Source organism: Ctenopharyngodon idella, chromosome 18, assembly GCF_019924925.1.
Source record: "Ctenopharyngodon idella isolate HZGC_01 chromosome 18, HZGC01, whole genome shotgun sequence".
Lineage (NCBI taxonomy): Eukaryota > Metazoa > Chordata > Actinopteri > Cypriniformes > Xenocyprididae > Ctenopharyngodon > Ctenopharyngodon idella.
The window spans coordinates 23,301,413-23,325,684 of record NC_067237.1 but is presented as its reverse complement, the minus strand read 5'-3'; the positions used below and the strand labels follow the sequence as shown (position 1 = coordinate 23,325,684).

General features: G+C 36.5%; 2 protein-coding genes across 4 annotated transcripts; one reads left to right on the top strand and one right to left on the bottom strand.

The window, feature by feature from the left end:
- Nucleotide 1: 1 nt before the first annotated feature.
- Nucleotides 2–5,649, bottom strand: arl2bp (ADP-ribosylation factor-like 2 binding protein). 3 transcript variants are annotated; one of them, XM_051869594.1, is made up of 7 exons: nucleotides 5,520–5,649; nucleotides 4,106–4,175; nucleotides 3,957–4,018; nucleotides 3,562–3,668; nucleotides 3,389–3,474; nucleotides 1,219–1,315; nucleotides 2–942 (listed from the first exon to the last, which is right to left on the bottom strand). In XM_051869594.1, the coding sequence occupies exons 2-7, from the start codon at nucleotides 4,141–4,143 to the stop codon at nucleotides 835–837; spliced, it is 498 nt and encodes a 165-aa protein (XP_051725554.1). In that variant the 5' UTR covers nucleotides 4,144–4,175; nucleotides 5,520–5,649; the 3' UTR covers nucleotides 2–834. The 3 variants fall into 3 exon arrangements, with proteins under 3 accessions (XP_051725554.1, XP_051725553.1, XP_051725552.1); XM_051869593.1 differs by having other exon boundaries at nucleotides 5,502–5,643; XM_051869592.1 differs by lacking the exon at nucleotides 5,520–5,649 and adding an exon at nucleotides 4,454–5,480.
- On the top strand, nucleotides 5,548–24,252 carry arih1 (ariadne ubiquitin-conjugating enzyme E2 binding protein homolog 1 (Drosophila)). The gene is made up of 14 exons (XM_051869591.1): nucleotides 5,548–6,012; nucleotides 7,980–8,047; nucleotides 8,165–8,309; nucleotides 10,921–11,013; nucleotides 12,024–12,079; nucleotides 12,693–12,759; nucleotides 13,105–13,211; nucleotides 13,522–13,564; nucleotides 15,058–15,129; nucleotides 15,217–15,347; nucleotides 16,888–16,945; nucleotides 17,042–17,302; nucleotides 17,408–17,520; nucleotides 21,762–24,252. The coding sequence occupies exons 1-14, from the start codon at nucleotides 5,728–5,730 to the stop codon at nucleotides 21,844–21,846; spliced, it is 1,584 nt and encodes a 527-aa protein (XP_051725551.1). The 5' UTR covers nucleotides 5,548–5,727; the 3' UTR covers nucleotides 21,847–24,252.
- The last annotated feature ends 20 nt before the right edge of the window (nucleotides 24,253–24,272 follow it).

Here is a 24,272-nt window from a genome sequence, read left to right as displayed (position 1 = left end):
ATTAAAGAACAGTTGTATTTATTTCTTCCATACATAGGCTCAAATATGTCTATATATACAAATAAACAAATATACACAATTACGCAACATTCATCTAGTAAGAACAACACATTCTATATAAAGAAGGGGGTAAAAAGGCTGAAATTTGTACTGTATACATCAACAAAACATCAGTTTTTGAACATATGGGAGCAATCCATGAGCAACATGGACTCAACATCACAATAAAAAACATGAAAAAACTATGAGATTATTTGTATTGTTTCTGGTAATTGTATAAACATATTTTTGAATGTAATATTTCACCTGGGGAAACTTTCAAACCTTGTGAATGGTTAAAAAGGGTCTTTTAGAATTGTCATATCAGGCACATTGTATAATACTTTTTTTTTATGAAAAGCCCTTTTTGATTGTCAAGTGAAAGGAATTATTTTTGGTATCTAATGATATGGGGTTCTTGTGTGAAAATATGCAATAAAGTGTCAGCTTTGAGATGTTGAGGCTCATTACAACTTTCTATATCAACTTGGTCAGAAACAGCAAGTTTTGCTCCACTGTAGGCCAAAACAAGATGTGAAGAACTGATCTATTCTGGATTTAGTAACAGATCATGAGAATACTGTCAGAAGAGTTAAACCGGATGAGCTGACAAGTTAACCTGAATTTTACGTTTAAACATTAACCTAAAACAAACACAGATTCCCTTCTGTCAGGTTAGTATAACAATAATTGTTTGTTTTGGGATGTGTCAGAAAGGAATTTTCAATCCGTTTAAATGGGAGTAATCATTGTGTTGATAAAGTTCATTTACATAAAATCCCTATTTTCACTGGTTCAGCTCGATTGTGAGGCCATGCTGGAGGTCAGAGGTGAAGCTGAAGCAGAATTTAATGACTTCACCACCAGTCCGGTACTAAGGTCCAATCCTCTACCCTCCTTTTCCTATAAAAAGAAGATTGGGAAAATGAGTTTCTGTCAGACTACTGGCACGTTTATAGCTTCTGTTCATGGTAGTAGAAAATAACAAATAGATCAAAAAAGTTTCAAAGTTTTTTTGTAGTAGGTGATTAAGTTTCAGATTTTTATTATAGCCAAGAATTACATTTGAACTAGGCAGAACAGCTTTTCTCTAAACCGTAGAAGAAATTTGAATACACATTATTTTACATTATAAATCATATATTTTGTTTAAAGTTTAAAGAACAGATTTTTACTTACTGCTCTGTAATCAATGAACATCTCTTTAAAGGCCATAAAGTCAGTGAAAGTGAGCAGCATGTCAAGTATGTCACCTGAGACTTCATCTTTGTGCTGTCTAATTGAAAAAAAAAGAAGGATTACGAATCAACAGGTAAAAGGCACAGCATTATGGAATCATTTTCTATGCAAATACCATCATATGTAAATACCTCCATCTAGTGGTAATTTATTTGTATTACAATGAGACATTTTAGAACGGGTATTTAAAACGGGGGTCCAGGCGGGCTCAAGGGAGTGCTAGTTTAGAGACAGTGTAAAAACAAAATGAACATAATACAAAAAATAAAAATAAAAAATAAGATTAAACAAAATAAATAATAGTGGATTAAAAAAATAAAGCATAAAAAAAATTATTAAAATAAGTAAATAAATAAATAATTCATCTAAATGTACAATAGTGAGTAGAAAAAAGTAATGTTAGAAACTATATGTTTTCCAAATATTATTTTACACACACACACACACACACACACACACATATATATATAAAATAAAAAAAATAGTATAAACTGGGTCTTATACTTGAAAATATATAGCTGCCTTTTACATTTTTGGATGGGAGTTACATGATCATATTTAGGGGCCCATGGCATCTAAAAGACTGAAAACCTCTAGACTGGGTTGCTATAGTCTGTGTGTATATATTATATATAGTCAAATATATTTTTACTAGTGGGTGCACTATAGTAAGGCACTATAGTTCATTTATGTAAGTGAGGATAGCAAAATAAAGTAAACTGTTACATATTATACCCAAAAATCCTTAATACAATGGACTAGCAGTTAAATTGATAAAAATTTGGACCCAAAAATTATTCAGACACTTTGACCTGACCATGTTTTGCTTAAGTGTTATCTGACATAATTAAGATTCATTTTTTCTGACACAGTTTAACTCTGAGATCTTGTCATATTTTATTACCATTTTTTAAACTATAGTGAATAAACTGTAATAATGAATGAAATGTTCAAGGTGTCTGAATAAATTTTGGTTTGACTGTGTATGTATATATATATATATATATATATATATATATATATATATATATATATATATATATATATATATATATATATATATATATATATATACACAGGGTTGGGGAGTAACGGAATACATGTAACGGCGTTACGTAATCAGGATACAAAAATCCAGTAACTGTAATTCGTTACAGTTACGTCAAAAAACGTAGTAATCAGATTACAGTTACATTTTGAAAAAAGGGGGGATACTATCAGGATTACAATCGTTTAATTTAAAACTAAATAAATCATTATTTTGCCATAATAACACGTATTAAGCGCTGCTTGATTATAGGCTACAGTATTTCCTGGAGCCCGTGGGGAAAAACGCTTTCAATTCATGGAAATTTCGCTGCTATTTTGTTTTCAAAGAAGAAAATGCAAACGACATGGTTGTACAGTGCAAACTCTGCCTTCCAGCTACGAAAACACTTTCTTTATCAAAGGACTAAAACAATAATCTGTAATACCATACTGTAGCCACTAGATGTCTGAATAGCCCTTTACACACACACACACACACACAAATATATATATAAAATTAAAGTTAAAATTAAAATTGTTCTGCTTTAAAATTAAAGCAGAACAAACATGAACAGAAATGTTTGATCCGAGCTTGTTCAGTTTGGTTATGATCTGATGTGACTTTTATATTTTTAAGCTCTAAACAACAACAATGATAATAATATTGCAATAGATAATTTATCAGATTTTTAAAAAAAAATTTATTGTTGAGACCCATTCAAAAGTATGGAACGTGTACAATTTAAAAACTTGCAGAAATTGAGAAGAAATAATTAAAATTAAATTTAAAAATGCAATTTATTTACAGTAAAGTTGCCCCCCCCCCCCCATTTCTTTCTTTCTTTTTTTATACGTGTGACCTTGAAGTAATCCAAAAGTAATCCAAAAGTAATCAGATTACATTACTTTCATATTGTGGTACTTGGATTACGTTACTGAATACTTTTTTATGAAGTAATTTGTAACTGTAACAGAATACATTTTTAAAGTAACCCTCCCAAGCCTGTATATGTGTGTATATATATATATATATATATATATATAGTACCCAGATTTAGAAAAGCTAATGAATTTAACATACTTAAGTGAATGTGTGAAGGAATCCATGTTAAATCCAGGAATTCGCTCTACCAACTGCTGTTCCAGATGCTTTTCTAGGATTTCAATCTGAAAAATTTCATAAATGACAGTTAATTATTTCCATCTCAACAAGGGTCATAAACGTGTGATAAAAAAGCTTAAAGTATCACATACATATTCATTAAATATAGGTGTATAGCTGAGCTTATTCTCCTCAGAGTCGTCAAACTCAAGGTAATATTTCTCCATGAAAGACTGCTGAAGATATTGGAATTCATCCTCTGTGGAGAAAATTTAATGTGTTAGTTTTCATGATAACTAGGTCATATTTCTCCCCAAACCATAAGAAAAAGGGAAGAAAAAGAAATTACATTTTTAAAAACAAATAAAACTAATTATATTAAGCACATTTTTTTAGGAAATTGACTGGGACATTGTCTGGGACTGTCACATCTTGACAGATTATGTAAGATTCACCCCTGTTAAAGATGAATTCTGCTTGATTTTATTTTATTTTGGTCATAAGTGACTTAGTACGTGATTTAATATAATAATAGATAGATGAATACCCATTATAATATCCTCGATGTTTCCAATTACCATGTCAAATTCTGCATCAGCATCTGATGATCTGGAGAGACAAAACGTTACGGATAATAGAAGTGTAAATTTGATAAAGTTACATGCATTTTCGCAGAAAACAATCTTTATAACTCACTTTGAAACAGCAAAGTCCTCTTCTTCCAAATTCTGCATTTCAACTATGTTCTCGTTTCCACCCAGCAGATCTTTTGGGTTTCAAAGAAAGATGAAATTAAGTGTAAATAACGTTACAAAAAGCACTGCTAGAATTGTAAATATCCGGCGAACAGACGCGACAGATATGATCGCAATCATGAAACTAGTCTGACAGATTTCAGTAAGCTAGCTGGTTGTAGTGCAGGTGCATGGCTGACGCACTGGAGCTTTAAAGACGCAGGTAGTGCACAACCACAGCGGTTAGTTTCGTGAACTAGCAGATACAGTCGATTCGAACGTTTAAGAATGTTTTAAAACAATTAATTACCGGTCTCTTTAGGATCCATCATAAAAAGCACGAATGTTCTTCCTGAAGTCGCTGCTGCCACGGCAACGGGAGAACGCGTACTTGTTAGAAATGTGTCCGGTAGAAACAAGTTTCCTTTCATTTAGTTCCGCCTCTTTGAGTCACAAGACAACCCAACACCAGAAAAATAAGGTAGCCTATTTTCGGACCATTACACAGGCTTTAGATATTGCGGCTCATTTTGCCTTTTCTAATTAATGTGCTTCTAGTAAATCAGGCGATAAGTGTTTAAAGTTGAACGAATCTGACAATATCATACCAAGAGGCACCACTCAGAAAAGAGGTCAAATCTGTCATAATTTTAATAATGACCTGCTTTATTGTGGAGAGTCAGGAAATCACGTTTATCTGTGCTATCATGACATATAATCTGGATTATAAGATATAGTCGTATCGTCTTATTTCGACACACTGCGAACAAAAGATTCAAGATTCATATGTACAGGAAACACTCTGTTACACTATACAATGAAATTCTATAGGCAAAAATCTATAGGTTTACATATATGGTTCCTTTCCCTTAAACTCTGAATGCACATTAATTAAAAATGTAGAAACGTACAGGACAAAAAAAAAAAAAAAAAAAAAAAAGAAAGAAAAAGAAACAGAACACAACACAGAAATAAATATTTATACATAGCCACCCTGCAATGTAATTATGGGATTCACATTTATAAAATGTACGAAATTTGGTACATTTCGCATTTCGTATATATATGCCCAGGTGAAAAAATACTATTGTAATTTATAGGAAATACCATAGTGTTTTTGAACCATACTATAGGAAAGTACTTGAATTAATTCTATAGTTGCTGTGGTAATATAACAGCTACAATATAAACAAATTACGTTACCCAATACTGTACTATAAATCATTATTTATATATTATAAATTGAATGACTAATATATATATGTTTCATATTTTGGTGTAGTTCTTCGGTGTAGTTTGAAATTCAGTATATGATAGTAAAAAATAAACATTTTAACGCAGCTGCCGAACAACTTTACTTGTTTTGTGCCACGCACATGACGTCACTCAGCGTCGGCCCGTGACGCTGCGTCTCTTTGTTGGCCCAGCAGCAGCGTCGCTCCTCTGTTGTTGTTTTCTCTGCTGCTGGAAAAACTGGAATGCTAGTAAGCTAAAGTATTCCCTTTTTGTTTTGCTCTATCTGCCAAATAATACACATCGAACTTATCCCACTTGGCGTGTTGCTACATTAAACGCAACCCAGTCATGGACTCAGACGAGGGTTACAATTACGAATTCGACGACGAGGAAGAGGAATGCAGCGAAGACAGCGGCGAAGATGAGACCGCGGACGACACCCTGGAGCTCGGCGAGGTGGAGTTGGTTGATCCCGTTGTGGCCGGCGGAGATCGGGACGACTGCGGGGAGACCGGAGGCAGCGGCCTCGGGCCCGGGCAGGATGAGGAAGACTACCGCTTTGAAGTTCTTACCGCCGAACAGATCCTGCAGCATATGGTGGAGTGTATCAGGGAGGTCAACGAGGTCATCCAGGTAAGTGTTTTCAGGGCACCCCCTGGGCTCACATCGCCCTGGAATACCCTTTATAACAAAAGAGGAAATTTTTACATCATTCTGGGAAACTTTGCCCCCCGTCGGCAACACAAGAGACATGAAAAAGCCACCAGTTGTCCTTTAAACCAAACTGAATGAAAAGACAGTGTTGCTACGTCAACAGAGTACATATATGGTCATGATCGTGGTTATGAAGGAGCAGGTTTGCGTCAACCCAGTCTGCTCCCAGTCCTTAACACATCCAGTAATGACATAAGATGCTTAACTAGCTTCTAGTTCACCTGCACATAAAATCACACTGACATGTCTCCCTTTAATGTGCTTTATCTAAACAAAAGTACATCTGTATTGCTAAAACGTTTGTATCTGAACATATGACAAACCAAGTCACATATAAAGTAAAATAATGATATTGTAAATCTCTCCATTTTATTAGAGCCCCCTTGTTCCTGGTCAGACTAGCTTAGTAAGCTAACCACGAGCAAACAGCCCCAGTTTAAGTACATCGAAAACTATATTGTGATGTCTTCATATGTTTCGCATGTCTTCAGGGCTGGTTGTTGATAGTCCGATGAAGAAGGTGTCCTCTTAATTATCTATTAGCTGGGATATGGGTTAGGTCGCGTTAGCATGTGATAGTTACCTAGTTGCTCCCGACAACAACATGGCGGAACCGATGCTTCATCATGGCTGGTTATGTTTGATTAAACAGCACAAAAATAGCCCATCAAAGTGAATTTGAGTCATGATTGATGGTTGCTTTCTGCTGCAGAGTCTTAGCCACATGCTGTTTGGAGTTTCGTGAAGCTCGACATTTCACTCTGCTAACCGAAGTTTGATTGTTTTGTTTTGTTTATGCTGGTTAATTTACAGATTTTGCGCTAATTGATTAGATTTGCTCACTTTATTCAGTCAGCAAACGCCTTAAATGCTGTTATTGTGATAAGTTAAAGTGATTTATTCTGTGGCTCACTTTATACAGGTTAAATTGTATCATATATCTGTTACAGTAACAGTACACCCATTTCTAAGTTGCAGTATATTCTGTTTATTTGTCCCAGTGCAGCGAAAGCTTTCTCAACATGCCTGACATTTTCAACTGAAACCAATAAAGGCCCTTGGTTTAGTTCAGGAACGTGGAATTGGGGTGGTTGCAAAATACAGAAGGTTATGCTGGTTATGTGTCCTCGTATCCCTCTGGACTGCCTGTCACTATGCACTTTCATAAACTTTTTGGAGTATTGTAGTACAGGCTTTTGTCTTCCTGACAGGCCTGAATGAATTCTGTTCTGTAATGAAATCATGTCATTGCTGCTCTTTGAAGCATTGTCCTTCATGCCACCAACCCCAAGATGTCCTTGCAGTCTGTATTGTGATGACGTACTGGATTAAGTCCAATACATATAGTGGACATGTGATTTTTATTTTTTCCCCTAACCAGGTTAAGGTTAGGGTGTAGGGTAGGTTTAGGGGTTAGTATTTGTTGTAGCGTTGTGTAGGCACCCAATCAGCACTGAATCAGCTGCGGGGCGGAGTTTAAGCTGAACTATTCTGGGGGGAAATCATGCCTCTTTATGTATTGGATTTAATCCAGTACATCACTGTGAGACAGGCTGCAGTGAGGACAGACTCGCTAACCCAGATAGATAGACAGACAGACTTTATTGATCCCTGTGGGAAAATTGTTTTACCATAGCAGCCATACATACACATTTAACAATAATTTAAGCAGGAAAAATAGGAGTTTGGGAGCATTAAATCAATGTGTAGTTTATTAACATTTTTGTCTTTTGTAAGGTATAGTAGTCAAAAGTAAAACTGATCTGTGAGTAGTATAAAGTGTAACTATATACTTTATATAAACTATAATGTTGCTATATCTGTCTACACACTACACATACACACGTTGTATATTAAACGATTTATGCTTTTGTCTCTTGTTACAGAATCCTGCTACAATCACTAGAATATTACTTAGTCATTTCAACTGGGACAAAGAAAAGCTGATGGAAAGGTAATTGTTCTCTGTGGTCTGTTCCTTCCCACCAGATTATTAGTCAGCTAACACCTGTCTCTATTCAATACTGAACCAGCAAAGTTTGAGAAGAATCTAACGTTTATCTCTTTTCAGGTACTTTGATGGTAACCTGGACAAGCTGTTTTCAGAGTGTCATGTTATAAACCCCAGCAAGAAGTCTCGGACACGCCTCATGAACACTAGATCGTCGGCACAGGACATGCCATGTCAGATCTGCTATCTCAACTATCCTAACTCGGTCAGTGCCCTCCAGCGCAGTCGCTTTCGTTGCCTCTGATTAATCTATTTCCACGGCTGCTGTACCGATAGTTTATTAGCAGACTCACACGGAATCTGTGCCTGGAAATGGAACGGCCATCGTTCACACAGTTCTGCACAAAGATTAGACCCCAAACTTTTGCACGGTTGTGTATTTACTGTATCTAAATCCATTCTGCAGAATTCTGTATATTTCCTCCTAATATCATTGCATATAATGCAACGTCTGCAGATTCCATCTGTGGCTGTTTATTTCAGTGGATCTGTTGAATCGCTTAGCAGTGTGAACAGATTGTTTACCACATGGATGGGATGCTGTTGCATTGTGGGGTATGTGAAGGTGGTATGCAGTATTATTTGGACATATCTTGTGTTTTCGCGTTTGCCACTCTGTGCTACACACTACAGTGTCTCAGCCGTCAGGAAGGATTTCTAATGAGCTCTTTTCGCCAGTAATCTGTTCTTCACTGGATTACTCAAATTGTATACTAAGCAGCCGAGGAGAGGAACAGGCGGGTCTTTGGATTTGCAGGGAACCTTGAGAAATGTTGTTTGTGTGTCAGTGAAAAGATAGATTAAGTGCGGCATGCATGCATGCATGTATTGTTTTGATCAGCTTTGTCATGAGAGACAGCGGCTGTCTGAAAGAAAACTCTGGATTAAGCAGCAGGGATTTGGAAACTGTTCTATTTATTGCTTTGAATCGTGACTGAACTATTTAACTGGAATAGCAACCGGTGAAAGTTCCTGTCACACTGCTTGTCTGCTCGAAGTGAAGGATCAGTTGGGGGTCACGTGATTATAGCTAACTTCATGTTTGGCAAATTTAAGTATATTCAGTTTGATATTGAGAGTTCTGCTTAACTAAGAGATTAATCAGATTGCGGGTGTATGCTGTGTATTAGTTTATTATGACGATTCATTTGACCCAATGTCAAATTCAGATTTCACTGTTAATGTGTTGCTTCATAAAGCTGACCACCACTCTGTTCCCTTGAGATGTTCCCTAAATACCATTAGTGCCGTCTGCACAGTGCTGTTAAACTACTTGTGATGTTGTTGTAAGCAATACTCTGCTTGCGTCAGTCCTACCACAAATATTAAGCTGATTTGTTCTTGCCCGCGTTGTCTGTTGTCCCAAGAGAGAGAACCAGCCATTTACTACCAGGGGGCCTGAGACTATAAAACGCATGACAAAGGGATACTTTGTAGGAGCAGTAGATAATCACTATGGCTGGCTCTTCTGTCACCTGTTCAGAACTGCTTCGTAAGATCCCTATCTGAGCCAAAAACAACAGTCTTGTTGGTTGTATCGATCTGTTGAAGAGAAAAGTCTCATTGTATTTCATGGGCACACAACACAGGAAAGCTGTTAGGTAGAATTTGTTTAATTGCTTTTTTAGGGTTAATGTATTGCAGTATTTGTCTGAATTCCTGAATATTATTGTTCCTAACTGTGTCACAGTTGTAAGATTTACCCTTAGGCTAAGAACTGAATGTCCTTCTTTTATTTCATGTCATGAAATTTAGGGCTGGGTATTGACAAAAATTTCACGATTCAATTTCGATCCATAAGCTCGCGATTCGATTCAGTTTCGATTTGATATCGATTAATTGGGTTATGTATCAGGTACAGTATATGGCAAATTTTCTCAAGGAAAAAAGTTGTAAACAATACACTGAACCTCAGTTGGTTCACTAGGCTACTTGCATTTAAATTACATTAGGAAGTTTTTATAATAATAATAATATTATAATAATATTTTTTATGACATAATTATGTTTCTATTCATTTTTGAAGTAAACATTTAAATGGTGGCTGTCATAAAAACATGGCATTTATTCAAACATAATATTGATGAACAGGTTAAATAAAAATACAATGAATATGCAATATAGTGCATACATTTATAAAAATTCTCCTCTCTAGAGTTCATTTTTCTAGCTGACTAACGAGTTAGTCATGATTAGTGAATGGCTTTTCTGAGGTAAATGTAACGTTACCTGACATATTGTGTACAAGCTGTTTTATTGACGTTTTTCCGCATTGAAACACCGATTGAGCGATTACATGACACATGATACATTTCAGTAAGTATCTTTCAACATACCTTCTGATGTTCATGTTTATTTTGTGCTGTATCTTGTAGTAAAGAGGAAGAGATGATCAGTTCACGTGCCGCTTGAACTGATGCAGCTACAGCAATCTGTCACGCCACGTTAATGAGTGCCAAAATGGCATTTATTGTTTGAATTTTGTAATAAATTTGACAGAATTTGAAAGCTGAGACTTTGTTTCATATCAAATTTAACAAAGCAAAAATCTTATTGCGATGTATTGGAAGGGAGGAGCGCTACAAATTTTGTTCATTCATCAACTGAAAACAGCATAGACTGAAAGATTAATTCTTGATATTTAAGGATTGATATCGGTTTATCAAAATGACAATTGATTGAAATCGAGAAATCTATGTTTTTAACCCAGCCCTAAAGAAATTGTATTAAGACATTTACATTGTTCTCAGAACTTGTGTTATTATTTGTAACTTTGGATTTTAAATGTGGATTTGGTGTCGGCTGTTCTTTTGCAGTACTTCACTGGTCTGGAATGTGGGCACAAGTTCTGCATGCAGTGCTGGGGCGATTACTTAACCACCAAAATCATAGAGGAAGGAATGGGACAGGTACATATTCCAGCTCTTAGTACATAGAACCTTCAGAACACAGATTGTCAGTAAAATGTCAGTAGTTGATGCCAATACCAGTGAAATTCCATGACTCTTAATGCTACAACAAAACTAATATGAACACACCTTTATGTAAAAAGGTGAAGATTAGTAAACATAATGAACAAAATTTTTTTTAATGTTTCTGAAAGAAGTCTCACCTAGGATGCATTTATTTTATTAAAAATACAGTTAAAACAGTAATATTGTGGAATATTATTTCCATTTTAAGTAACTGTTTTAAATTTTTATATTTTGAAATGTAATTTATTCCTGTGATAGCAAAGCTGAATTTTCAGCATTATTACTCCAGTCTTCAGTGTCACATGATCCTTCAGAAAGCACTCTAATATCCTTATTTGGTACTCATGAAACTCATGAAATATCAAGGTTGAAAACAGTTGTGCTGCTTAATATTTTTGTGAAAATCACAATACATTTTAAAATGTTACTGATCCAAAACTTTTGAACGGTAGTGTAGCCTTTAAGTACTTCTCAATTAAGTAAACATTGCTTTAAGTAATTGTAAAGTAAAATGAAGAGTTTTTTTTTTTTCCTTCACATTTCATATGTGAATATTGCTCGCTTAATATTGTAAACAAAACTGGCAGTCGCTGCATTTACACTTGAAGGTCTAATGCACAAATCAAATGTTTTGACACACTGTTTTTTTGTCCTGACTGTTTGTCTCATGTGAATGTAACGACTATATTTATAGCATTTTGACCAAGAAGTGCATTTGACAGTTCATTCATGCAGCCGAATTACTATTAGGTGCAGACGCTCTTCGGAGAGCTCTCATACTTACACAAATACACATGAGAAAGCAGCCAATCACTCTGCTGTAAATACTGCAGTGGTTTTGTTTTTAGCTATTGAGCTATTCACACAGGCTGTAGCAGATTTTTTTTCTGTGTCAGTTGACATTTTTACATCTATTGTAACAAGCTTGTTTGTTTCCAATCTAGACCATTTCTTGTCCTGCTCATAGCTGTGATATTCTGGTGGATGACAACACAGTCATGTAAGTGTTTGAGAAATAAGTCAGCATTTATTTATATATTTATTATTTTCTACTCTTCTTTCCTCTCTCTTTCTGTGGCCATCTTGGTAACATCCTCCAAACAAATTTTTGTGAAGGCAGTTGGTTACAGTAAAAGTAATATCTTAATCTCAATATTAAAATTATTTGAAAAAAAAAATCATGCCATTAAAATTTCTCCCATATATTTTTCTTAGAGTAGTCTTTGTCTCACGTCACCATTGCTCATGATGTATAAAGGCCTCATTGGATTCATTCTTCTTAGCTCAAGCATGAAATGGTGTGTTCTGAAGTATATTATGGCTATCCTAGATGAGCTGATAGAGTTTATTCCTAGTCAGAAGTAGGACACTTACCCTGTCTTGCTGGAGGTGTGAGTCACAACACAGCACCTCCTGTCGATTCAGTTAGATTATTTTGGATCCGCACAGCTGTCTTAACCTACATATGATCTCCCTGCTGCTTTTGTGATGCAGGTACAGGGTATGATCCATTTTATATGCACTTTGTGGCCTTTTGTGGATAATAAATATGTTATTTAGAAGCATGCATGTCTGTTTTTGTATGTCTAAATATATCTCAATTCTTTCAACAGGAGACTGATTACAGATTCGAAAGTGAAGTTGAAGTACCAGCATTTAATAACCAATAGTTTTGTAGAGGTGGGATTTCATTCCATTCTATTATATAGTGTGATCCAAAAGTTTGATACCACATAGAAAATTTGGGATTTTTAAAAACCTGGATGTAAATTAAAGCTTCAAGATTTTGGCTAATTTAAAATAAAGTTGTGAAATACAGTGAAGAAATGTTTAAGATTTTTTTTTTTAAGATTTCTTGTTCATCAAATGTAAGCAAATTTGTGACAATGTGAACAATTTAGGTTTTCTTGCTTTTATTGAAAATAAAGTCATTACTCAAATAATGCTGGATAACACTAATCATCAGATATTGAAAAGCATTAAGTTCACTTTTAATTTGGTTTATTCTCGTCTCTTTCTCTGCAGTGTAACCGACTGTTAAAATGGTGTCCAGCACCTGACTGTCATCACGTTGTCAAAGTACAGTACCCAGATGCCAAACCTGTACGGTGCAAGTGTGGTCGGCAGTTTTGGTAAGACTCTAAACTGCTAATGAGATCAGATACTTTTGGTACGTGACCTCAGATCAGGTTTAGGGCTTCCAACAGCTCAGGGAAGACCTGATTAAGCCAGTGACACAAGAACTCAGGAGACATGTTCCCTAGATGGCTCTGGTAATCTTATCAAGCTATCAAAGCTACCTGTTCATTTTATTAAGCAAAGAGTCATTAGAGCCATTAGAGGAAATGTGGTACACACACACGTAAAAGAGATTGTGTGTTTTATGTTTATAATGTTTGTTCTAGATGAGAGAATGCTCATGTTCTCTCAATTCATTTGCAGCTTCAACTGTGGAGAAAATTGGCACGATCCAGTGAAGTGTAAGGTATGTTGAGGCCACATTGTATTTTTTAAAATCCTTAAGTTCAACTAGAATTGCACAACAATGCTATCAGTGTTTATATATAAATATATTGAGTCATGGTTTTGTGTCTTGTGCATTTTTTAAAGCTTTTTTTATTGTCAACAATGGCTTCCGTGTTTTTTATAGTTTAGCACAGTTGGTCTTATTTCTGGCTGAAAAACCTGGATCATACTTTTCTATAAATACACTAATTTATTTATTTTTTACATCGGTGTGAATTCCAAAAGCGTGTGTGTGCAAAACTCCCACTTTGTCTAAATAACTGAGGCAAAATGAGTAGACATTTTTTTTCAAAAGTAGAATGCACAATTCCATTTCCATTAAAGGTAGGGTAGGCAATTTCAGAGTGGCTAGCAATAGCAAGCTAGCTTTGAAATCATAAGATCCCAGACCCTCTCTTCAGAGCGCTCTCCAAAGCAACGCCTCCTCCAAAGCACATGAACACACACAGCAGAGCAGAGTGCAAATCGTCACGAGCGATGGTGTTAAATTACCTCATGCCACAAAACACTACAATAATAATGAACATAAACAACAATAAACTGCTGCTGCAGATTAATTTCGGCATTGTTAGTGTTGCCATAGAAATGCATAAATCAAATCGCTCAGAGTAGAACATCACGGGTTGCCATCTCTTGTTAATTATGGTAGTTATGGTGTGAACGCAGCACAAGCTCGTTGTTTTGGTTCAGGAGGAACTGTAAAAGGTGGCTGCTGTTTGTTTGTGGCTCTCGGTGACTGTCTGTGTACAGCTCTGCATAGCCTCATGGAACGTGCTGATGACGTGTGATGTCTGCGCGAGCATTGTGCGCAGAGGGAGGTATGGAAATACATAGGTTGACAGGCAGGTAGTACATCCTTTTATTGCGTTTGAGCTGAATGCAATAATTGGACAAACATTTTGGTCCTTAGACTTCTACAGAAGATACAGTATATGTACTTTTTTTTTTTTTTTTTAATATTTAGACCACTTTTATTATTGATTGCTATCAGGATGTGAAGAGAGTTTCGACCAGTATAACAAAAAATGTTTATGAAAAACATTACCTACAATACCTTTAATAGACATCCATTCTGAAAGGACAGCACTGAAAAAAATTAATGCACATTTACAGTGTAGAAAGCAGGAAAAATGTTGATTATGGCAAGTTTTTCAGAACAAAGAAAGCTAGCAGACTGCCACCTCTCCTACTCTCAGCATTAAGAGGCTCTTCAGAGACTTGTTATTGTGGGGGTAGTCTTGGCAAAAACAAAGGAATATTCTAGTCCCTTGTGCTTCTCATATGGGGATTACAATCATCTTCCATTGAGAGAGAACATTTAACCCTTCATAACTCCCTGCTCTTGTACATGTTTTTATGTAATATCTATTAATGCCTCACTTTTTAGTTGTCCTATTTGTTACAGTGAATTGATTCTTGTATGTCCTCTGTTATTTTGCCTCTCGATCCCAGTGGTTAAGGAAATGGATTAAAAAATGTGACGATGACAGTGAGACATCAAACTGGATTGCAGCAAATACAAAGGTCAGTGGTTAGACTCACTTTGATGTGATGATTTTGTGTCATCTCATAACCCAGACGAATAACAGCTGTCTTGCTGTTGTGTCGCAGGAATGTCCGAAATGCCATGTCACCATAGAGAAAGATGGTGGCTGCAACCACATGGTGTGCCGGAACCAGAACTGCAAAGCAGAATTCTGCTGGGTTTGCCTGGGGCCCTGGGAGCCACATGGCTCTGCTTGGTAGGTTCAGATATATATATATATATTTTTTTTTTATGAATATCGAATTTATTGTGATGATTTTTTTTATTTGTATTGGTTGTTTAAAGTTTTAAAGACTTCACAAAATACGTACCTTTTGGGCTGTTAGTATGAAGGATTTATTTGCAAATATTGCAGTGGTTCCCAATCTGGAACTTATATGCTTTGATGTCAAATATGGATGCACAATCCTTTAGTTTCTATGAATGCTCCAAACAGTCGGCTACTGATAATCACTTTTATTGATTTGATACGCAGTATCTCAGCTTTCCAGTCACATTTTTATGATGTGAATGATGGCATGGCAAAGCTCAGCAGCTACAAGGCGTGTGTGTGTGTATTTCAAGCCTCTATATAAAATAACTCCTAACAGTAGCTCTTCTCCTTCCACTCTTTTCTGAACTTTTCCCTCACACCTGATATCACAAAAAAGCAACCTGGTCTAATATACATAGTGACCACAGCTATTGTGCTTTAGCTAGGAGATGGTATTTTGAAAAACAAGTCTTTAAAAATGCAATATAATAATCAATCATATGTAATTATTATGAATAATTAGTTCAATATAAGATATTTAAATAGTATTGAATAAAAACAATAAAGTGACATTGAATTATAATAATTCAACAAACAAGTTTTATTATTAATAAAGTTTAATTATGCTTTGTTTGATTACACCAATGGGTTGCAATTAATATCAATTTGTCATCACATAACTATTGGGGTGTGGGGCAGGGTCACAGGTTTTTTTTTATTTTTTTATATGTAAGGACAAAAGGTTGTGAAGCACTCGTGCATTGTGATTCAAAGCTGTGATATATTGCAGTCATTTCTCATTCATCTTCACTGGACTTCAGTACTTTGTGCCATTATCCTCTTAGCTTGTGGATTCAATGCCCCAATGAGAGGATATGAGAAGACTGGAGACTTTCCCCTCCATATTCAAAGTGTTCTGTAAACACTCCACTCCATGTTTTCCATGTTTCACTCTGCACTGGTGAAAGTAACTGGATCCCCCCAAAAAATTGCTCCCTGTTGGTGATCCATTGCAAAGGTCATTCATTATGTTTGCTTTTTAATGTCATGAAATTCTCGTCACAAGGTTGAAACAACAAAAAATAAACACTTAACAGTGCAATCTCTTTTTTCACCCCAATAATAAGAAATTGAAAACTCCCTGAACACTCTCTCAGATCAACCTAAATGCTACTATTCTACCTTTCCCAAGGCAATGTTTACATATGCACGTCTGGGATCAGTAGGTCCCTCATAAACCCGAGAGCTCAAACACTAGCTTTCCCCTCCTCCTTGTTCCATGCAGTCATCTGTTTACAAATCATTGCAAACATCACTTAGGAAAACCTAAAGTGACTCACTCAGCTGACGACTGCTGAAATTCAGAGTTTAATGTTTCATGATGTGTTTGTACACAGTTTTTGTTGAATTTTACATTTGTTTATTGATGTGCAAAACATTATTGGCTAATAGAACTAATTCGTGGAATGTGTTTTACCCTTAGGTATAACTGTAATCGCTACAACGAGGATGATGCCAAGGCAGCCCGGGATGCTCAAGAGGTAAATAATGTCAGTCCATTTGCCTGGTGTTTTGAACATACAAATTTTGGCCTCATTCTTCCTCATTCTCATTTCCCATTGATATGTGTTGCGCAGCGTTCCAGAGCAGCCCTGCAGAGGTACCTGTTCTACTGCAACCGCTACATGAACCACATGCAGAGCCTGCGCTTCGAGCACAAGCTGTACGCCCAGGTCAAACAGAAGATGGAGGAGATGCAGCAGCACAACATGTCGTGGATCGAGGTGCAGTTCCTGAAGAAGGCCGTGGATGTGCTGTGCCAGTGCCGCTCCACACTCATGTTCACCTACGTTTTTGCATTCTACCTCAAGAAGAACAACCAGTCTATCATCTTCGAGGTAAACCAGAGAAGCTCATTTGTAATATAATGTATTGGAATATGTTGTAAAAACATGGAAAATCTGTCATTTTAAATGTTTGATGGTTTATGTGTTTGCACCCAGAATAACCAGGCAGATCTGGAGAATGCCACCGAGGTTCTGTCTGGATATCTGGAACGAGACATCTCCCAAGATTCTCTGCAGGACATTAAGCAGAAAGTACAAGATAAATACAGGCAAGTGTACAAATAGAAATTTTGAGTAGCACTTTATTTTACAGTCCTGTTCCCCATGTACATACGATGTACTTTTTACAGTAATTACAATAACTGGGTAACAACGAGGTACTAACCCTGAACCTACCCCTAAACCTAACCTTTAACCCCTGTAGGCCTGGTTTCACAGACAGGGCTTAGATTAAGCCAGGATTAGGCCATAGTTTAATTAGGACATTTAAGTATCTTTTACAAATGAGCCTTAGAAAAAAAAAACATTACTGGTGTGCATCTTGAGACAAAATAATGGCACTGACATATTTTAAAATATGTCAGTGCAAGTTGCTTTCAGTTAAAACAGCTCTAGGGCTCGAAATTAACTTTTTTACTTGATAGCACAGGTGCTCCCTCCTAAAAAAAAAAAAAAAAAACGTTGGGAGCACCAGCAAAAATTTAGGAGCACCACAACTAATATATGTGTGTGTATATATATAATATATATATATATATATATATATATATATAAATTAAGTCTTGTCATTGACTTGCCTGGAAAAAAAAAAAAAAGGATTTTTGTGTTGTAAATATAATTTATTCTGAAGCAATATTCTCATCAGTGTTCTATCAGATTTTACATATATTATATATATATTTTTTTTTTCCTTTTATAAAGGGCTTTTTTAAATCATATTAAATGTATGCTTCATCTTTCATTTTAAATTCCTAAATTTGATCAATAAATTTTAGAATAATAAGACACTATGGGGCTGTTACCAATTAAATTAAATCATTTACACTAAAAAATTAAAACTGCATTAAATAATGTTATGAGAAATAAGAAGTTTTGAAAAGAATGATACTTTTAAACATGAAACTAAACCGCCAGTAGGTGGCGGCAGGTGACCGTCTTAATGAGTGAGTTATTGAGTCATTCATTCAAACGATTTGTTCAAACGGCTGATTCATTCAAGAATGAGGCAGTTGTTTATGAAAGGGCCATTGAATCTTTGAATCAAACAATTCGTTCAAAACGCTGAATCATTCAGTAATGAAAACACGGCTGAGTGTTTCTGTGAGATGCGCGATGGTTCTGCTGTGATCTTTGTTTAGAACTATTTTCGCAGCTGAAACAGAACAAAGTCAATATTGCGTCTAAAATGTAAGTGACTTTTTACTATTTGTTTATTTAACTGTTGAATGAAATCAACGTCACATTTTCAATCGTGATGGTGGAAGACAGCGATCTTCTTGGTCGTGTGATGTTGTTTAACTGTATATGTTATAAATATAAAAACTCCACATTTTGAATTTTACCGCTGTAGGCTATTTTAACTGAGTTTGTGTGTGCTGCGCTCATTTCCATTTCTCCTCGATAGGCTGCACAACCTTGTAGGCCTACATATATATTATATATTATTATTCGATCGCCACTTACACTAAATGTAATAAAATCAGAGTCATTCTCGCGTTTTGGTGACTCTCTACTTTTTTTAAGCGTTCAAGTGTTAATATGGAGCCCTGCTGTCACTGTTCTTTTCATCTTCTCTCTTCAGCTCTTTACATCTTGCGCGCTAGTTAGCTGAGCTCCGTCACGTGACAATATATTTTGAGCTCGCACGTATTAAATTTATGAAGCATATGCGACTAAAATGGTTGCAGTTTCGAGCCTTGAGCTCAAACATGCATTTTAGTCTAGGACTATGCTTAAAGGGTTAGTTCACCCAAAAATGAAAATTCTGTCATTAATTACTCACCCTCGTGCCGTTTTACACCCGTAAGACCTTCGTTGATCTTCGGAACACAAATGAAGATATTTTTGTTTAAATCCGATGGCTCCGTGAGGCCTACATAGGGAGCAATGACATTTCCTCTCTCAAGATCCATAAAGGTACTGAAAACATATTTAAATCAGTTCATGTGAGTACAGTGGTTCAATATTAATATTATAAAGCGATGAGAATATTTTTGGTGCGCGACTTATAACGACTTATTTAGTGATGGCCGATTTCAAAACACTGCTTCAGGAAGATTCGGAGCGTAATGAATCAGCGTGTCGAATCATGATTCGGATCGCGTGTCAAACCGCCAAACTGCTGAAATCACGTGACTTTGGCTTTGGAAACTGCGGATTCGACATGCTGATTCATTATGCTCCGAAGCTTCCTGAAGCAGTGTTTTGAAATCGGCCATCACTAAATAATTCGTTATTTTTTTATTTTTTTATTTTTTTTGGCGCACCAAAAATATTCTCGTCGCTTTATAATATTAATATTGAACCACTATACTCACATGAACTGATTTAAATATGTTTTTAGTACCTTTATGGATCTTGAGAGAGGAAATGTCATTGCCCCCTATGTAGGCCTCACGGAGCCATCGTATTTAAACAAAAATATCTCAATTTGTGTTCCGAAGATTAATGAAGGTCTTATGGGTCTGGAACGGCATGAGCAGCGTGAGTAATAAATGACAGAATTTTCATTTTTTGGTGAACTAACCCTTTAAACCTTTTCTGTGAACCCGGCGGGTAGTTACCTTATATTACCCAGTACTTTCTTAGGTAAGTAAACTGTAGGGCTTTTCACACTTAACCATGGGTCATTCTAAACCCTGGGTAACCTGAATCCTGGGTTATCTTGCTTCACGTTTCTCACTGCTCATAATTTACCCGGGGTTAACAATTAATCCTGGGTATTCATAAACTGACGCTTTACATTGTACATTCTTAAACCCTGGGTTAACGTTCTTATTTGCATATTTGCGGGGTCAGTGCCATTGATTGGATGAACGCAGAACGCGACCTGTTTACGTAAAAGCTCTAGTATTGCATCCTCGTATTGCTGACTGTACTATCAAGTTTATACTTAATGGATACTTCGGACTATAATGGTAAGAATCAAATGGTCTCTTCTTCACTCAAATTGATGCAGTGTGTTTCAGTGACTGTCAAAGCACGCAAATAATGAGTACGTGATTGGTTGTCTGTTGCTAAGCGTCTAGCTGTAACATTCTAACACCACATCGTTTCACACTACAAGTTTGGCACTGCAATGTGGGGTTAACACTGCTCCGGAGCAGGGTTTCATAACCCCGGGTAAAAAGCGGTGCTAACCCCACTTCTAAATTACAAGTGTGAAACGTTCCTATACCCGGGATTAATAGCGGTGTTTAGAATAGCGATAACCCGGGGTTAAGCGCAGTGTGAAAAGCACTTTTAGTTACACATAAGTGCACATACTGTAAAATAAAGTGCATCCAAATTTTGTTTAACACTAACGTTTGTCTGGCTATGACAAGCATGGATTTAAGACCCATTCACAACAAAGTCCAATGCAACATAAACCCATAAAATGTTCACATCACAAGGCAATGCCAAATGCATTTCTAAAAAAAATATATACAAAGTTCTGTCATGAAACTCCTGATGGTGCAGGCTAATAGGTCATTAACTCAACCTGCTTGCAATCACATCATTCCTTATAGGGCACAGCTGATTTCTGCTGTATCAGTAGCCAATGAGCTCGCTGCTCAACCTTCAAATACTTGGTCGTAGTTTGCAGTGCACTTTCAAAAAGCCTCCACCTTCTCCAGCTCCACCTGTATAGATCTGCTACGGGTAATTCATGTAAACTATATTGTACAACAACAGCATGTCTTGCTTGCTCACAGCAGCGTGCCGTGTATGTATTGGCAGTTGCAAGTCCCGTATTTGCTCTGCTGCAGCAGCAGCATAGCAGATCTATTCCATCAAGACCAAACATATCAACATTTTCATACCCATTGCCATGCCAAACACTCTGAGAGTTATCATGACAGAAATATATATCTGTAACGTCATACAGTGCTTGAGATCCTTTCTGTGCTGCACGAACGCCTGTCTACCGTGTTTTATTGGTCTTCATGTGTGCTTTCGGTAACTTGCAGCAACAGAGATAATGAGGGTTTTAGTTGTGTTCTGTGCACGACTCAAATGCTCTGCTCTCCACCCAGATTAAATATTTTTAGTTTTTAGTATTAAATATTTTTTTTAATTTTTTTTAAAAATGCATTACTTAACTTTGACATCCCTAAAAATACATTTTAAAAACAAGAACAAAACATTCTCTTAAATTTTCCACAGACCCTCTAGCTCCCTAAACCCCAGTTTGAAAACCACTGATCAAAGGCAACTTTTATTTCATTCAAGGTGTTTGTTCTCTGGCCTTGTTGTTTTGCCGTGCTCTTCCTTTATAACCATCCACGTTTGATGCTCCTGTGTGCAGATACTGCGAGAGCAGACGGAGAGTGCTGCTGCAACACGTACATGAAGGCTATGACAAGGACCTGTGGGAGTACATCGAGGATTGAGGCTACATCTCCACACCACAGACTCTCGGAGAGAAACTCCACCCACTAGAGCTCTGATGCAATGACAAGAGAGCAGCACAGATCTCTGCTGCCTCCTCCCTGGCAAACCGCCCTGCATTGCATAATTTTTTCCAGATTTTTGTTCCATGAAAAGCATAAGAGTAAATTATATTTAAATGAAAAAGTTAGAGAATATTAAAAATAAAAATATTACATGTTCAACAGTATTGTTAGCAGCGTGAAGCGCAAGACTGAGAAATCCAACAAAAAGGCATCTTCCTTTTGCTCGCATTGTAAGATCTTGCCCTCGGAAGGCTTTTTCCCTTCTTATCAGTTATGTTTGTGGACGTGTTCTGTTTGACTTTATTTTATATAATCTTTTTGTGTGTGGAAAATGGACTTTGTTTTCAAAATGGCTTTAATTCTGACCATGTCTGGCGAGATCCGTGTTTGGGTTGCTGAATGTGTATTGGTTGATTGTAAGGAGACGACTTTTTGGCATACAGACGTTAGCAGTATAGGACACACAAAACACCAAAAAAAAAAAAAAAAAAAAAAAAAGACTACAAAATCGGTATTTTTCAATTTGTAAATAATGCATATGCATGGAAGTTAAAGAGTAAGAGTGGCATGTGTTTGCATCATTTTTAAAAGATATTTATCTTTACAAATATTAAAAAAAAAAAAATGTATATTTGCTGTGTAGATTGAGTGTCTTTCCTATCTTGGATCGCCCCTCTAAAGAGGTTTGGACTTGACATATGCTTGACGTAAATCGGGAGTCCGCGTGTCTCCCTCCGCTCCTCCCCTTTGCTCCACAGGGACGGAGCAGGGCTATATTCTGCCAAATCGAGCAGATCATGCCAAGGTGGCGCGTTTTCTGCCGACTAGAAGTCTTGTGGGAGCTTCTGGCTTTACATTTGGAGGAAATGGGGGTAGTATAATGTTCGCTGCTTTTTCCAAGAGTCCAAACAGAACAGTGGTTTCCTCTGCTCTGCCTCCTTTGCTGTTATTCCCCTCCTCCTCCTAGGTAGATTTAGGATCGTATGATTTTAAGAGTTATATGAATAATTTCTGAGAGCCAAACTGAGTGACATTCACTCATATAACCTTTTATATTTTTTCTTTTTGTCTCTCTGAAGTTCATTCTTCGTTCCTGACCCCGGCTCGAGGTTCTTTCTCTGTCCGCCCAACATGCACGTAGATGAAATTGTACCGATGGGCCTGTTGAGCTGCTTTCTTGACGTCTGTTGTGACTGAGCCATTGACAAACAGGGTTAGGCATTTTCCACATGATCCATTTTTTTTTTGCACACCGCAGAACTAGTAGTCAGAAGCCACTGTTATCTCCACACTGCTTTAATTAATTTAGTGTAAAATAATCACACGTTTGCTCCCGCGATGGTTTTCCAAAGGGCCGTTTGAGTCATGATATAGTTTGCAGGGAATATGTGATGTAACCTTCGTACTGTGAAGTTGCATTTGTGTACACTTTGTTCATGCAAAAATGTTCAAATTGTGTGTGTGGACACACCGTGACCATCATTGAAGCACTGAGACCCTCTTTTCAGGGGTTCAGGGGTACAGGGATAGACACAGGTGGGACAGTGTCATTGTAGATCAAGTTGGCGTATTCAGACAACACCAAAGTGTCAGTCTCAAACTCCCCCCTCTTTCTGCTGGAAGTGTGATTCATATATTGGCTTTTCCTTCTTTTCTTTTTTTTATATTTCAAATGTCCGCCATGAAAAGAAATGTCCTAAAATTAATTCTTCATTTAAAGTAATATCATTCTCTTGTGTTTGCCTATTAATCATTTTGCTTTGTGTGCTGGGAATGATTGCAGTTTTTCATGTATGTTTTGAGTGCTGAGATGGTCTTCCAGGTATAAATATATATCATTTGACTATTAAATGAGAATTAAGACATTTCATGCAAGAATATTGCAGAATAATAAATGCGAAATAATGTCAAGTATTTTGCAGGCCCCTGTAGATTCCATTACAATGGGATGCATGGTTTGGACTGCAAAAACATGGAATGGTTATACTGCCCCTGTATGCAGCTTGTGTGTGTGTGTGAGTGTGTGTGTGAGTGTGTGAGTGAGTGTGTGAGACTGTCTCCTTCCGACCTGTTTGCTTCTCAGTTACGCCTATTTGATCATGTCTGGTAGTTCATGAGCATCCAAAATTAACATTCAAGGTAACAAAAAGCAGCTACTCTCATTTTGTTGAGACATCCAAAAACTTTTAATACTTTTCTACATGTATCCTTTCTTTATGCGATTTAATTTTTTTTTTTTTTTTTTGATTTCTTGTATACATAGTGTACAAATGTGTAAGAAATTAGTTGTTCGTTTTGAAGAAAACAAATATTAAAGTGCAAAATGTTGCAAACATTGCTTTAGTTTGTGTGCTTTTGTGTTT